This window comes from Meleagris gallopavo, chromosome 1 (assembly GCF_905368555.1).
Source record: "Meleagris gallopavo chromosome 1, MGAL_WU_HG_1.1, whole genome shotgun sequence".
Lineage (NCBI taxonomy): Eukaryota > Metazoa > Chordata > Aves > Galliformes > Phasianidae > Meleagris > Meleagris gallopavo.
In genome coordinates this window covers 51,810,035-51,823,916 of record NC_139404.1, presented here as the reverse complement: position 1 = coordinate 51,823,916, position 13,882 = coordinate 51,810,035, and the positions used below count along the sequence as shown (strand labels likewise).

Below are 13,882 nucleotides of genomic sequence, written 5' to 3'. Positions count from 1 at the left end.
ATCCACTGCTTCCAAGATCTGCTTTTCCTTGCTCTTGTAGAGGAGAGTGTTCATTGCTAACGTACTCAGCACCTCTCCTCAGCAACCTCATCCCATTTAAATGCTCCGTGATCCTTAAGGACAAAATAAATTGTATAGACATGATGTTTTGCTGGTGATAGATTGACGGGGGGAAGAAAGCAGCACTGTGCACATGGCAGCCCCAGCGCTCTCGAGCAAAAAGCAAGAAAGACCCTGTGGAAGAGTAAGGCCGGAGAGTGGGGAGTGGGTGGGGAGGAACCCGATGAGGTTCAACAAAAGCAGGTGCAGAGACCCACGCCTGGGGAGGAATAACCACACACGCTGGTAAAGGTGAGGGGCTGAGGCGTTGGAAAGGAACTCTGCGGGCAAGGACCTGGGTGTCCTGGTGGGCAGCGGGTCGGCCATGATCCAGCAGGGTGCCCTCGTGGCCCAGAAGACCAACGGCATCGTAGGTGCATTGCAAAGAGCGTGGCCAGCAGGCGGAGGGAGGCGACCCTCCCCCTCTGCTCTACCCTGCTGAGGCCACATCAGGATTGATGTGTCCGCTTCTGTGCTCCTCAGTTCAAGAAGAACAGGGAACTTGTAGAGAGAGCCCAGTGGAGGGCCACCAAGACGATGAGGGGTCTGGAGCACCTCCTGTATGCGGAAAGGCCGAGAGCCCTGCGACAGTTCAGCCTGGAGAGGTGAAGACTGAGAGAGGATCTTATTGATGTTTATAAATATCCCATTGGTGGGAGTCAAGTGAATGGAGCCAGGCTCTTCCAAATAGTGCTCGGTGACAGGACAAGGGGCAGTGGGCACAAATCAAAACGTAAGAAGTTCCATATGAACACGAGGAATAACTTCTTTGCTTTGAGTTTGGCAAGCACAGGAAAAAGATGCCCGAGGTTCATGTGGAGTCTCCCTCTCCGGAGACTCACCCACCCGGACGCTTTCCTGTGGAACCTAGTGCAGGGAACCCGCTTTAGCAGGGAATTGGACTAGATGATCCCCAAAGATCCCTTGTAACCCGTAAAACTCTCTGACTCTGTCATTCTGAGTAATCTTTTTTTATTTTTACTTTTTAAGGGAAGAGAAGTGTAAAGCCCTGCTAGTGAGGCCGAGGGGGCGGCCTCTTGCAGGGCGGCTGTGGGTCCTGGTCACTGTCGGCTCTCCTCTTAGGGGGCCGCCGGGCCCTCTCAGGAGAGTGGCCAGGAGCAGAGGGGCTGCTGCCCCGGGCAGAGGGACCTGCTGCTGTTGCCTGCTCCATCTCTTCATGGGGCTCCTCCGCTTCCCTCGCCGAGTGTGCAGCGGGGACGAGACCGGGACACGCAAGAACGTCAGCCACTGCTGTGCGGGTCTCCTCCTCAATGCTGGGACATGCAGTGCTGACTCTGGGCCCCGACGTGAGGTCCGGTTCTGGGGAGGCTGTGGGACCAGGGGCGGCCACAGGGCTGTCCTCCTGCCCCCTGGCTGCTGGGCCTTCCTCCCGCCCCTCAGGCACGTGGGCGTCCTGCAGACCCAGCAGTCTGTGCGCCTCCTCGCCGCAGTGGCGCACGATGTTGTCGAGGAGCTCCTGGACGAACGCCTCCGCTCTGTTCTCCAGGGCAGGCCGCGTCATCTCCGTCAGCCACTCGCTGTCCGGCCCGATTTCACACAGGGCATTCAGGAGGTAGGCCTCCGCTGCCATTGCCGGCCACCAGTGTGTGTGAAAGGTGGCTCGCAGCTGTTGGCGCAGCCAGGGCAGCACAGGGTCCAGGATCTGCTGGCGCTGCCTGAACAGATCTGCCCAGATGTCAGGTGGGAGACCGCCCACCGTAGGCACCTCCTCTGCTTCTGCCTCTGCCTCTGCCTCCTCGTCCTCTGCCTCCTCATCCTCCTCCTCGTCCGACCACGGTGAAGGGGGTGGTGAAGAGGACAGCGAAGAGCCTGAGCTGCTGAAACTGGGAGCTGCGGCTTCCTGGAAGCAGGCAGGTACGGGTGGTGCTGGAGGCCAGATGACGAAGTCCAGGTCCTCGTCATCATCCAACGCTGCCACCTTGACCACTTCCATGACCCTCCTGCAGAGAGGGCAGCTCTCCTGCTGCTTGCCCCACCGCAGGATGCAGCCGAGGCAGAACTCGTGACGGCACGGCATCGCGTAGGCAACGTCCTTGCGCTCGTCACGGCAGATGGGACATACCCATTCCTCCTTTGCCGCCATGCTCCTCACTCTGTGGTTTGCTGGGGAGCGAAGATGAAGAGCTGCTCCTCTTCTGCAGCACCACAGGGGTAAATGTTGTGCACTGCAAAGACAGAGGCCGCGGTCAGTCAGTGTCCCAGGGACAGAGGACAGAAACACCCAGGTCCCTCGGCAGGACACCCTCCCGGCCCTACTGGGGCCCGCCCATGCTCCATGCCCTCCCAGGGCCCTCAGGCTGTGGCCCTGGCCCTGGCAGCTCCCCATATCTCAGCGCTTGCTCCATTGCCACCCTGGGGGACGTGTCCCCACCCAGCTCACCTCTGCTGCTGCGCGTGCACCCCGTGGGGCCCCGGTAGCCTGAGCCAGGCAGACCAGGGAAATGCAAGTGATGGCTGTAAGGATGGGCACCAAAAGCCACTGCCAGCAGCGCCCAAAGCACAGCCCAACACCCAAGACAAATGCTCGCTCCACCTCCAAGCCTCGCAAACACACGCTCGGCAGGAGTCCAGGCACGAGACTGACTGGGCCAGGCTCTGCCTGCGCCCAAAGCTGAGCAGTGAGGGTGCTGAGGTCACAGTGCCTCGCACAGTGACATTACAGCCTGTTGCTCGGTGACGTCACCGCAATCCTTCTGCCCCCACAGCACTTGCCCCAGCAGCACTTTGCATCCCTGTGTCTGCACGTACCTTTGCACCCCAAATGTACATTTGACCCCGGTGCCTCTTCCAGCCACTGCCACTCCCTCCCCTCCTCTCTCCCCTTCTCCTTGCCAGCAGTTTAGTGCCCTGGGCTATGCCTTGCCAGAGGCCCATCTGATGCCCTTGTCCCTCCCTTCGTGGTGTCCAAAATAACAATCAAGGTTGTCTAAAAGTAGTTCCCGGAGTTTCAGAGAACACCAGACGTTGCTTCCACTTTTTTTGTTTGGCTTTCCATTTTGAATATGCCAGCGAGATCCACTGCTTCCAAGATCTGCTTTTCCTTGCTCTTGTAGAGGAGAGTATTCATTGCTAACGTACTCAGCACCTCTCCTCAGCAACCTCATCCCATTTAAATGCTCCGTGATCCTTAAGGACAAAATAAATTGTATAGACATGATGTTTTGCTGGTGATAGATTGACGGGGGGAAGAAAGCAGCACTGTGCACATGGCAGCCCCAGCGCTCTCGAGCAAAAAGCAAGAAAGACCCTGTGGAAGAGTAAGGCCGGAGAGTGGGGAGTGGGTGGGGAGGAACCCGATGAGGTTCAACAAAAGCAGGTGCAGAGACCCACGCCTGGGGAGGAATAACCACACACGCTGGTAAAGGTGAGGGGCTGAGGCGTTGGAAAGGAACTCTGCGGGCAAGGACCTGGGTGTCCTGGTGGGCAGCGGGTCGGCCATGATCCAGCAGGGTGCCCTCGTGGCCCAGAAGACCAACGGCATCGTAGGTGCATTGCAAAGAGCGTGGCCAGCAGGCGGAGGGAGGCGACCCTCCCCCTCTGCTCTACCCTGCTGAGGCCACATCAGGATTGATGTGTCCGCTTCTGTGCTCCTCAGTTCAAGAAGAACAGGGAACTTGTAGAGAGAGCCCAGTGGAGGGCCACCAAGACGATGAGGGGTCTGGAGCACCTCCTGTATGCGGAAAGGCCGAGAGCCCCGCGACAGTTCAGCCTGGAGAGGTGAAGACTGAGAGAGGATCTTATTGATGTTTATAAATATCCCATTGGTGGGAGTCAAGTGAATGGAGCCAGGCTCTTCCAAATAGTGCTCGGTGACAGGACAAGGGGCAGTGGGCACAAATCAAAACGTAAGAAGTTCCATATGAACACGAGGAATAACTTCTTTGCTTTGAGTTTGGCAAGCACAGGAAAAAGATGCCCGAGGTTCATGTGGAGTCTCCCTCTCCGGAGACTCACCCACCCGGACGCTTTCCTGTGGAACCTAGTGCAGGGAACCCGCTTTAGCAGGGAATTGGACTAGATGATCCCCAAAGATCCCTTGTAACCCGTAAAACTCTCTGACTCTGTCATTCTGAGTAATCTTTTTTTATTTTTATTTTTTAAGGGAAGAGAAGTGTAAAGCCCTGCTAGTGAGGCCGAGGGGGCGGCCTCTTGCAGGGCGGCTGTGGGTCCTGGTCACTGTCGGCTCTCCTCTTAGGGGGCCGCCGGGCCCTCTCAGGAGAGTGGCCAGGAGCAGAGGGGCTGCTGCCCCGGGCAGAGGGACCTGCTGCTGTTGCCTGCTCCATCTCTTCATGGGGCTCCTCCGCTTCCCTCGCCGAGTGTGCAGCGGGGACGAGACCGGGACACGCAAGAACGTCAGCCACTGCTGTGCGGGTCTCCTCCTCAATGCTGGGACATGCAGTGCTGACTCTGGGCCCCGACGTGAGGTCCGGTTCTGGGGAGGCTGTGGGACCAGGGGCGGCCACAGGGCTGTCCTCCTGCCCCCTGGCTGCTGGGCCTTCCTCCCGCCCCTCAGGCACGTGGGCGTCCTGCAGACCCAGCAGTCTGTGCGCCTCCTCGCCGCAGTGGCGCACGATGTTGTCGAGGAGCTCCTGGACGAACGCCTCCGCTCTGTTCTCCAGGGCAGGCCGCGTCATCTCCGTCAGCCACTCGCTGTCCGGCCCGATTTCACACAGGGCATTCAGGAGGTAGGCCTCCGCTGCCATTGCCGGCCACCAGTGTGTGTGAAAGGTGGCTCGCAGCTGTTGGCGCAGCCAGGGCAGCACAGGGTCCAGGATCTGCTGGCGCTGCCTGAACAGATCTGCCCAGATGTCAGGTGGGAGACCGCCCACCGTAGGCACCTCCTCTGCTTCTGCCTCTGCCTCTGCCTCCTCGTCCTCTGCCTCCTCATCCTCCTCCTCGTCCGACCACGGTGAAGGGGGTGGTGAAGAGGACAGCGAAGAGCCTGAGCTGCTGAAACTGGGAGCTGCGGCTTCCTGGAAGCAGGCAGGTACGGGTGGTGCTGGAGGCCAGATGACGAAGTCCAGGTCCTCGTCATCATCCAACGCTGCCACCTTGACCACTTCCATGACCCTCCTGCAGAGAGGGCAGCTCTCCTGCTGCTTGCCCCACCGCAGGATGCAGCCGAGGCAGAACTCGTGACGGCACGGCATCGCGTAGGCAACGTCCTTGCGCTCGTCACGGCAGATGGGACATACCCATTCCTCCTTTGCCGCCATGCTCCTCACTCTGTGGTTTGCTGGGGAGCGAAGATGAAGAGCTGCTCCTCTTCTGCAGCACCACAGGGGTAAATGTTGTGCACTGCAAAGACAGAGGCCGCGGTCAGTCAGTGTCCCAGGGACAGAGGACAGAAACACCCAGGTCCCTCGGCAGGACACCCTCCCGGCCCTACTGGGGCCCGCCCATGCTCCATGCCCTCCCAGGGCCCTCAGGCTGTGGCCCTGGCCCTGGCAGCTCCCCATATCTCAGCGCTTGCTCCATTGCCACCCTGGGGGACGTGTCCCCACCCAGCTCACCTCTGCTGCTGCGCGTGCACCCCGTGGGGCCCCGGTAGCCTGAGCCAGGCAGACCAGGGAAATGCAAGTGATGGCTGTAAGGATGGGCACCAAAAGCCACTGCCAGCAGCGCCCAAAGCACAGCCCAACACCCAAGACAAATGCTCGCTCCACCTCCAAGCCTCGCAAACACACGCTCGGCAGGAGTCCAGGCACGAGACTGACTGGGCCAGGCTCTGCCTGCGCCCAAAGCTGAGCAGTGAGGGTGCTGAGGTCACAGTGCCTCGCACAGTGACATCACAGCCTGTTGCTCGGTGGCATCACTGCAATCCTTCTAGTCTTTCTATAGCCAGTCTTCCACTTTCCTGAACTTTAAATTCCTGTCTCTTGCCTTATCTCAGTCTATCTTCCTTCAGATCAGGTTTTCCCTTTGGACATTTTTGTTGTAGCCCATGCTGCATCCATTCTTACTCTCTTCGTTGTTCTCCTCCTCACTGGTGAGCTGCAAATCCAGTAGCACTTCACCTCTGCTTGGTCTCATTAATACGTGTACCAGAATATTATCATCTACCCACTCCAGTTGACTCCTTCATAGCTTGCAGCCCTATGTGTTATTTTCCCAGTCATTTATCTGAGATTTTTCATTCTTCCATCAGGATGTGACCTGTGATGTTATTCCTCTTTTAGCAGACGAGAGAATGCCTACTCAACAGCTCCCCTGGATCGGATGGCTATAGCAGACTGCAACCGTCAGTTGTCCTTTATTTGTCTAGTCCTCAGTTTTAACCCACAGCTCTCAATCAGGTCACAGGTCATCACCCCCACATCTCACACAGATCCCAGCCCATGTGTAGACACTTCCCCTGACTATGTGTAGCCGTGGAAGTATGTAGTCAGCAATGCTATTGCTGTATGAAATATTCCGGCCCATTATCATGAGGAGAACAGTCTGGAAACTTATTAACTTTGCAACTTTTGTATGTAGAGATTATGCAGATCATTTTGTGCTTGTGTGTGATCTGTGGGAACTCACCGGGCACCCAGGTTTGCAATCCTGAAATAAATAAGCAATGCCTTTCCTGAGTTTGTTGTGAGTGATTTATTGCACACTGGGTGGCAAATCTGCTTTTAGGACAACAAAACCAGAAAAAAATTTTTGAGGTTTTGCTTTTTGGGGGCCATTTATGCACTAGAAACAAGCATATTGGAACACAGCTAAAAAGCTGAGAATTTACATTTCCTTTAACTGAAAATAGTGCGTTTGTACAGCATGTAGAAAATTGTGCCAAGAGCTTTCCCCAGGTGGGATTTGCCTCCAAGCCCCTGTGTTCCACAACTTAGTGCTGTGGAAACAGTAACACTACCAGACTGGGAGGTACTGGGCCATCTTCCTGATACAGGGCCACTATAGCACAACTAAGGCCTGAGCAGCACCAGGGCACTGTGATTCTAAAGATACTGTATGGCTTTGACTGTATGGCTTTGACTTCATTGTGCTGGTATGTCCTGCAGTGGTCAAACACTTCCCCTACTCTATTTCTATTAGATAGGTAGTAGCTTATGACGTCTGATATATGACAGTTCTGCAATCAGATTTTGTTTGGTTGGGTCCCCAGACACTAGAAGAATTCTTGTGCGATCTAACACGCTGAAGGTTATTTTTAGTCAGGACAACTTACTTCCCTAACTTTTGGTTGGGTTTAAAGATGTCTTACAGGACTTGGATGTCGTTGAATTGAAGCAGGTTTCCCTAAGAAGCAGTACAGTCCTCTTTTACGATACCCATCCCTTAAAACATATATTGTTGCTACAAGCATTTTCAGAGTTCTGACAATAAATCTGATTCTCCTATTTCTTTTCAGGTTTATTTTTACACTCCTGGGGTAATGGCTACATTTTTGTGTTGCTTGAAATAATGGCTAGCAGACAGATAAACAAATACAAAATGGGACCTCCGGGCCCTGCCACAGTGTAACAAATATCCATATTTCTGCTGCTCCTTTTTCCTGTTCACTTTCTCTCTCTCTTTCTGCATCCCCCCTTCCCCCCCCCAATAACTTCTCTTCCTTCCCTGTTTACCAACAATCTTCCCATTCTTTGTCTCACATCTAGTAAATTTTCTTTTTCCTCTGAAGAGTGGAGAATGATAGAAGGAGGAAAACTGGTGAGGAACTCTCTGTTTTGCCCCTCCCCTCCCTCTTGCATCTCTGGCACGTTTTCTGATGTTTACACAGGCTGGGTGTGGGGGAGTTTCTACTGTACTTGTGGCCCCTTTCTCAGATGCTCTGCTCTTTGCAGTCAGATATTGTTAGGAAAGGAAGAAAAGAAATAAGATGACTTGCTAGCTCTCATGATGCGTCTGCCACCTACACCCTTGGAACCCATATGGTAAAAAGATTTTAGTCTGCTTTCTTGTCTGCATACCAGTAACCCCTTTCCCCAAAATAATATTTCCTGCTTTGAAGCATTCATCATCTTGTCAAGAGCTAAATTAAATAGCTTTGGAAATTACACTTTGGAAAGTCCAAAATCTGACCTCATTTTCATGTAGAGAAATTCATAATCTCCATTTGCATTGTATTCTAAATCTCACTGAAAACAACAAGAATCCTTAAATTCAGGAAGAGCTTCAGAAATTGTATGTTATTCAAGATTGCATGAGCAAGACAAGCAGTTGATTTTCTGGCAGTCAGAACAACAACAAAAATTCAAGGGAAAAAAAGGCATTTGCTGCTTTGCCTTTATTCTCAGAAACACTATTAAATGCCTTCTCAGACAACCTCAACAAAAAGTTGCACCACCAGTTCTCTTAGTTTCATCCCTGCTCCCTAGAACTTTCTACCCATGTCTCCGTAATGATGAACACGAAAACTCAGAAAGACATGTCAGACACAACTACAGTTCGAATAAAAGTAGTATACTCAGAATTTATCTTTCCACACAAAGAACTTTGTTTTCTTTCCTCTCTGAAACAAACTATGCTTCAAGAACTTCTTCCATCATTTTGAATATACCCTATACATCATACCATTAAGGTCTCGCCTAAAAGAACATGCTCACATTCAGATTTTAAAGCCAGACATACTACAAATATGCTTCATACTACACAAACTCCCTCCATGATAGCTTTTCCAGTTCCTGTGCAACATCAGCAACCATTTCTGAAGGAGTAATAATCGGAGAAAAATGTTGTGTTCAGAGTTTGACAAGTTTTATATAGTAGGACATCTGTGTTGTACAAGGATGATTTCTTCTGCATCTGTCTTAAAACCTCAGAATACCATAGTGATTTTCCTTGCTAATTTATTATCAACCTCTTTTCTATTAGAGTGCCCATGGATTTCACCAACCTCAACTTTCTAGCTATTATAGTCAACGCTACAAAAGAAATTCATTTTACTATGGTCAGAACTCCCTAAAACAACCTCATATCTCTTCACAAACCAAGCAACCAAAAAAGAATACAAGGCAGGTTTGACAAAGAGCACTAGATAGCACCAGGTTGGGTTAGAGAAATAAATACAAAGAAACAAACAAAACCCAGATTCTTAGATTTATAGAATCATCAGGGATCCTACAATAGGTACACTGAAATGAACAAATTGCTACCTTGCTCAAATTGGTGTGAAATCCACAGAGGTGAAGTTAAACATCAAAAAGATCAAATTCATACAGTATAGAATGAATGGGAGGACCCAACTATGAATGGAAGGATATTTCTTACAAAACAGCCTTGCCATTTCTGATCACCAGTAATTGTGTGCTAACACTCATCACTCATAGACTCAGCAGATGTCCACCAGTCATTTCCTTTCATTTTGCCTCTTAAATCTCTACTCCAAAATGCAAACAACTTTCTTCCCTCCCTCTCTTACTTTACAGCTGCATTCCCAATTTTCCATTTTCCTCATATATATTATCCACTACTTTCTCCATTTAAGAGTTCAACACAATTAGATCAATTAGAAAGCAATTGTTTCTACTCTATGGTTCAGTTTGGGCTTCGGTGCTCACCACATTTGACAAAGAGACAGGTACAAAGTTTCTGTTCTTTCCAGCACTGTACAAAGTGGTAGTACTCTCTATTAGACAAACTGACAAGCTTCATTAATTTTTTTCATTGAATTTGATTTGACGTGAAGCCTGTTTGAAGACCGTACATTTACAAACAAATTTTGTGCTGGAATTCAGTGAGCATTACATGCCATCAAGCTGCATTTAATGGAGTCTCATGAGTGTGAGCAGGTCTATAACCTATTAATTAAAAACTGTGTTTCGCAAAGGGACTTGAAAGACAGCAACAGTATCTGATACAGAATTAAATCTAAGTCCTTATGGCTTTGTTTCCTGCTTGTAGTAATAAAATAGAACAATCAGAACATTCAATAAAAATCTATCAGTCCATGGGAAAAGACATATTTTTTGTGCAAGCCTGGAAAATGTTAATCTATTTGTGAGCAGTGTTACAAATATTCTTTTTCACATAATGAATCCTTTGGTGGCAGAGCTAGTTTAAGTGATTTACATCCTGCCAAAAGTTATTCTTCTTTTTCCATCCATTCTACTATATGCGTGGGCCTGCTTTAAAGGTTTGGGAAATCATCTATTTAGCACACATACACAAACCCCCAAACTCCTCATAAGCGTTTGCGTTCTTTTAAGCAAGATTATACCAATTTAATGCAATTTAGACCAGAGTACTAGCAAGAGGTTGGTAAGTGCCAAGAGGGCACTGAGGATGAGGGAAGCAGCTCGAGGGCAGCAAAATCTTAAGCACTATCTCACAGGGAATGCTGCCACATGAAAAGTTATTCTGAATACTTCCAGAAGATGTTTGATGAACTGTTTTAAAAGCAACAATTGGAAACACCTGGTGACTTTGTACTTCTCTAGAAAAAAAGATTTAGATCTTATCTAAGTGAATTGACTATGTACAATGCCATCCATCAGCAAACAGTCCATAACTTGGCACAAAATTCTGCCAAAATTATCTGCCTTGCAGTTTCAATCATATGTATTATACTTTTTTATTTCAATTGATTTCAGTCGTGATCAAATGCACCCACTTCATGGGAAAGACTAAGATCACTTACTTTGGTTTTCATTAAACCCAGAAGTGATCAGATGTCATAGCAGAGCCTATTTTCATTCCAGGATATGTATAATCCATTGCTGTAGATAACCAATCTAACTTTTAATGTCTTGGTCTTCAAATCTTTTAAATATGAGACTCTCACTTCTGATTCTGCAGTAAGATCCTAGCTTTGATCAAGGCAAGCTTGAGCCATTGTGATCACTACCCAAGAGAATTATTTTGCCTACAATATTTTTCTTGTAGATTACATATCAGAAATTGTGCCTGTGTTGCCATCAAGTCTGTGAACATTTTGGACAAATAATTTAATGTTTCTTAGCCTTTACCTTCGGCAGATTTTTTAACATGGAAAAAGCAAGCAATTAAGCCTGCTTGGTCTTTGGATATTTTGTCATCAAGCTGCTGAACATGGGATACATTTTTCTAATTCTCTGCCTAGGCCATTCACCTACGTTATGTCAGAGCTGATTTAATTATCCCTAAAAGCTCCCCTCAAGATGAAATTCCTGCCTACTCTTAAATATCTCTCTGTATAAAGCATGCCTAGTTTTTTTGTTTGTTTGTTTTGTTTTGTTTTGTTTTCTGCTCTTAAAGTAATATAAAACTGAGTTACACTGTAGAGATGGTTTTCACTCTTTCATAGCAGGAAGGCAAAGAGTACAACAGTCCTGTCATAATATCCATTTCCCTTAGCAGTATGGATAACCCCTTGAGTATTCCCGATCCTATCTTTCATATTAGCATCCTCATTGCTGAAAATCCCTACTACCCTGCAATTGCTTGACTCATTACTGTTTTCTAAAGAGTGAACTGAACAAGATTTTTACCTTCTGCAGTAAGTCACTAAGCATTTGTGAAAAATTAAAAAAAAACACATGCATTTTGGTGGAAAAACCTTTCTGCTCAGAAGAGTTGCCACAGTATAGGTATAACATAGCTACTTGCCATAGAATGTATCATATTCTCCCCTACCAGTTACATTAGATGTTTTCTCTAGGGAACTTCAACTAACATGCATAATATGAACATCAAGCAACCATACTTTCCTTCTCACAATACATTTTTATGGTTATTGATGCAAGGCAGCACCAAAAATGGTGGCTATTTAGACATACATACAGATGTAGATTGTAGATACTTCTCTTTCAGGAGCTTTATTTTGTTTTTCTACAGAATCAGCATTTTTTCCAGATCAAAATATTGTCACACACACATTTGTCAAAAACTATATTTGGAATAGAGTCCCAATGGAAATTTTTCAGACAGCTGAATTTTGAGTCATTTCTGCTGAATCCTTGTCTTCAGTCACTTTCAAACTACACCAAAGCTTTGCCTGTGGTTCGTTCCTCTTCCCAGTGCTCTTCTAAAGAGACAACTTTAGAGTTATTTGAAGCTTCTTATGTGTGACGTAAGATGGCCCTAAAACTGACATATAAAAGTGTTCTCAAGGAAACTGTGGGTCTAAGTACTCTTTAAACAGCTTTATTTTCTATACCCTTAAAATGCCTGCCATACATGCCTCTACTATCTGCTTAGGATTTACTAAAAATAAAGGTGAAGTTTGATGGGTTGCTTATATCTTTTAAGTGTCTAATACCTACTACAATGCAAAAGTTAAGAATTTTGTACCAAAGTAGTTTGTATACCAGAGGACATTTCTGCTCTCTTGTCTCTCAGATAAGCTATCAATTTGACATTTATTTCTAAACGTCAGCAAGACCAGAATGAATGAGATGAGTCATGAAACTTGTTTTTCTGTTAGGTAGGGAACAAGAGTGGCTGGTTTAAGACACAAGTATGCAAAGAAGAGGAAAAATCTGTAGTTAATAAGGAGATGAGAAGCTGTATCTTTCTATTGTTGTCTCTCTATATTAGGCTAAGGACACAAAGCAGCAAAGAGTTCAGACTTAGAAGCTAAATATATGTTTGTAAAGTGATGACTGTCTCATACAGGAAACACTGAGAGCTGATGCTCAGTCCCTAGGCATGAAGATGGAAGGAGTTAACAGGGAGCTGTGGCTGACACTCACCTAGAAGTAGAGGCACAGTCCTTTGGGGAACTGAATGTTCCCCAAAGACAAACAGAAAATGCAGGGTACAGGGCATCCATTTTACATTTCAGAGGCAGAGGAAAACTGAGATAGCTCCAGATCTATGCTGTAAAAGGAAGAACCAGCTTCAGTCAAATATTACTCCCTGAAATGCTCTAAAACTAGCTTTTTTAAAGCAAGTTTAACAATCAATACAATCACTGTATTTTCAAGAAGTTACAGAAACTTTATAAGAGATCTTTGAGGGATGTGTTCAAGCAGAATCTTGAACATAAGAATTCAGTTTGCAAGCAGATGCACTTAAACCTGGTCAATTCAGATAATTTCATCCCTTAGACGCAGTTCAACTGATGCAGCTCACACTGAGGTTCATTTGGAAAGCCCAAAGTTTGGAGCACAACTCTGAGTTTTAGTAGTCTCTGTAGGGCCTGACACTGCAGGGATTTGGGCATTCCTGCTAGCGGACACCAACTGGGGCTCCTCCTCGATGGTAAGAGGAAAAGAGGTGCTCAACAGACTTAGCCAAATCCAGGCTCCCTTCCTCCCTCTATTTTATTTTTATTAAATTCATTTGCCTCTCATGCAGACACAGCCTGCAGACACTTCTAGTTTAGCTCTACTTTCACAGGTTTCTAAAAACGGTTTTAAGTGGAGCTGTTACTGCACTGTAATTGTGAGAGTTGTTCCAGGACTCCTCTAGAAATTCTCGCAATAGCTCTCAAATTAATTTCCTTAATGTCTCTTTTAGTCTTCCTATTTTATCTGTTTACTCTATCGCCTCTCCATTTTTCAGTCTTTTCTTTACTGTGCCTCATGTTGCTCACCACCATGTTCAAAGAAACAACATTGACCAGACACTTCTTTCCATGGAGGAATGTAGGACTTGAACTAAAAGACTGTGCTGATCTTTGCCTTATTTTTTTTTTTTATTTAATTTAATCCCATTTTCTTTTATTGTTTTTATTTGCTTTTGCTTTGTTTTTCATTCTCCCACTATATTCAATCCTATTCCTTTTCTGCTTCTCATCTCTAGTCCTGCCCATCCTCTTCTTTTCCTTATTCCCTGTTTTGTGTTTGTGTGACAAATTCATTGAAAGAGTAACTTGCTGCAGGTCAGTTGAAAT

General features: G+C 47.4%; 2 protein-coding genes across 2 annotated transcripts; both read right to left on the bottom strand.

Moving 5' to 3' along the window:
* Positions 1-1,094: 1,094 nt before the first annotated feature.
* LOC146545316 (E3 ubiquitin-protein ligase Topors-like) lies at positions 1,095-2,203 on the bottom strand. The gene has a single exon (XM_085216807.1). It carries the CDS (start codon positions 2,201-2,203, stop codon positions 1,112-1,114), a length of 1,092 nt encoding a protein of 363 aa, XP_085072933.1. The 3' UTR covers positions 1,095-1,111.
* A 1,878-nt stretch (positions 2,204-4,081) lies between these two features.
* On the bottom strand, positions 4,082-5,336 carry LOC146545315 (E3 ubiquitin-protein ligase Topors-like). The gene has a single exon (XM_085216806.1). It carries the CDS (start codon positions 5,334-5,336, stop codon positions 4,245-4,247), a length of 1,092 nt encoding a protein of 363 aa, XP_085072932.1. The 3' UTR covers positions 4,082-4,244.
* Positions 5,337-13,882: the final 8,546 nt, after the last annotated feature.

Bases quoted from the DNA above. Each gene is read 5' to 3' on its own strand.
- LOC146545316 (XM_085216807.1), bottom strand. From the start codon at position 2,203: ATGGCGGCAAAGGAGGAATGGGTATGTCCCATCTGCCGTGACGAGCGC.
- LOC146545315 (XM_085216806.1), bottom strand. From the start codon at position 5,336: ATGGCGGCAAAGGAGGAATGGGTATGTCCCATCTGCCGTGACGAGCGC.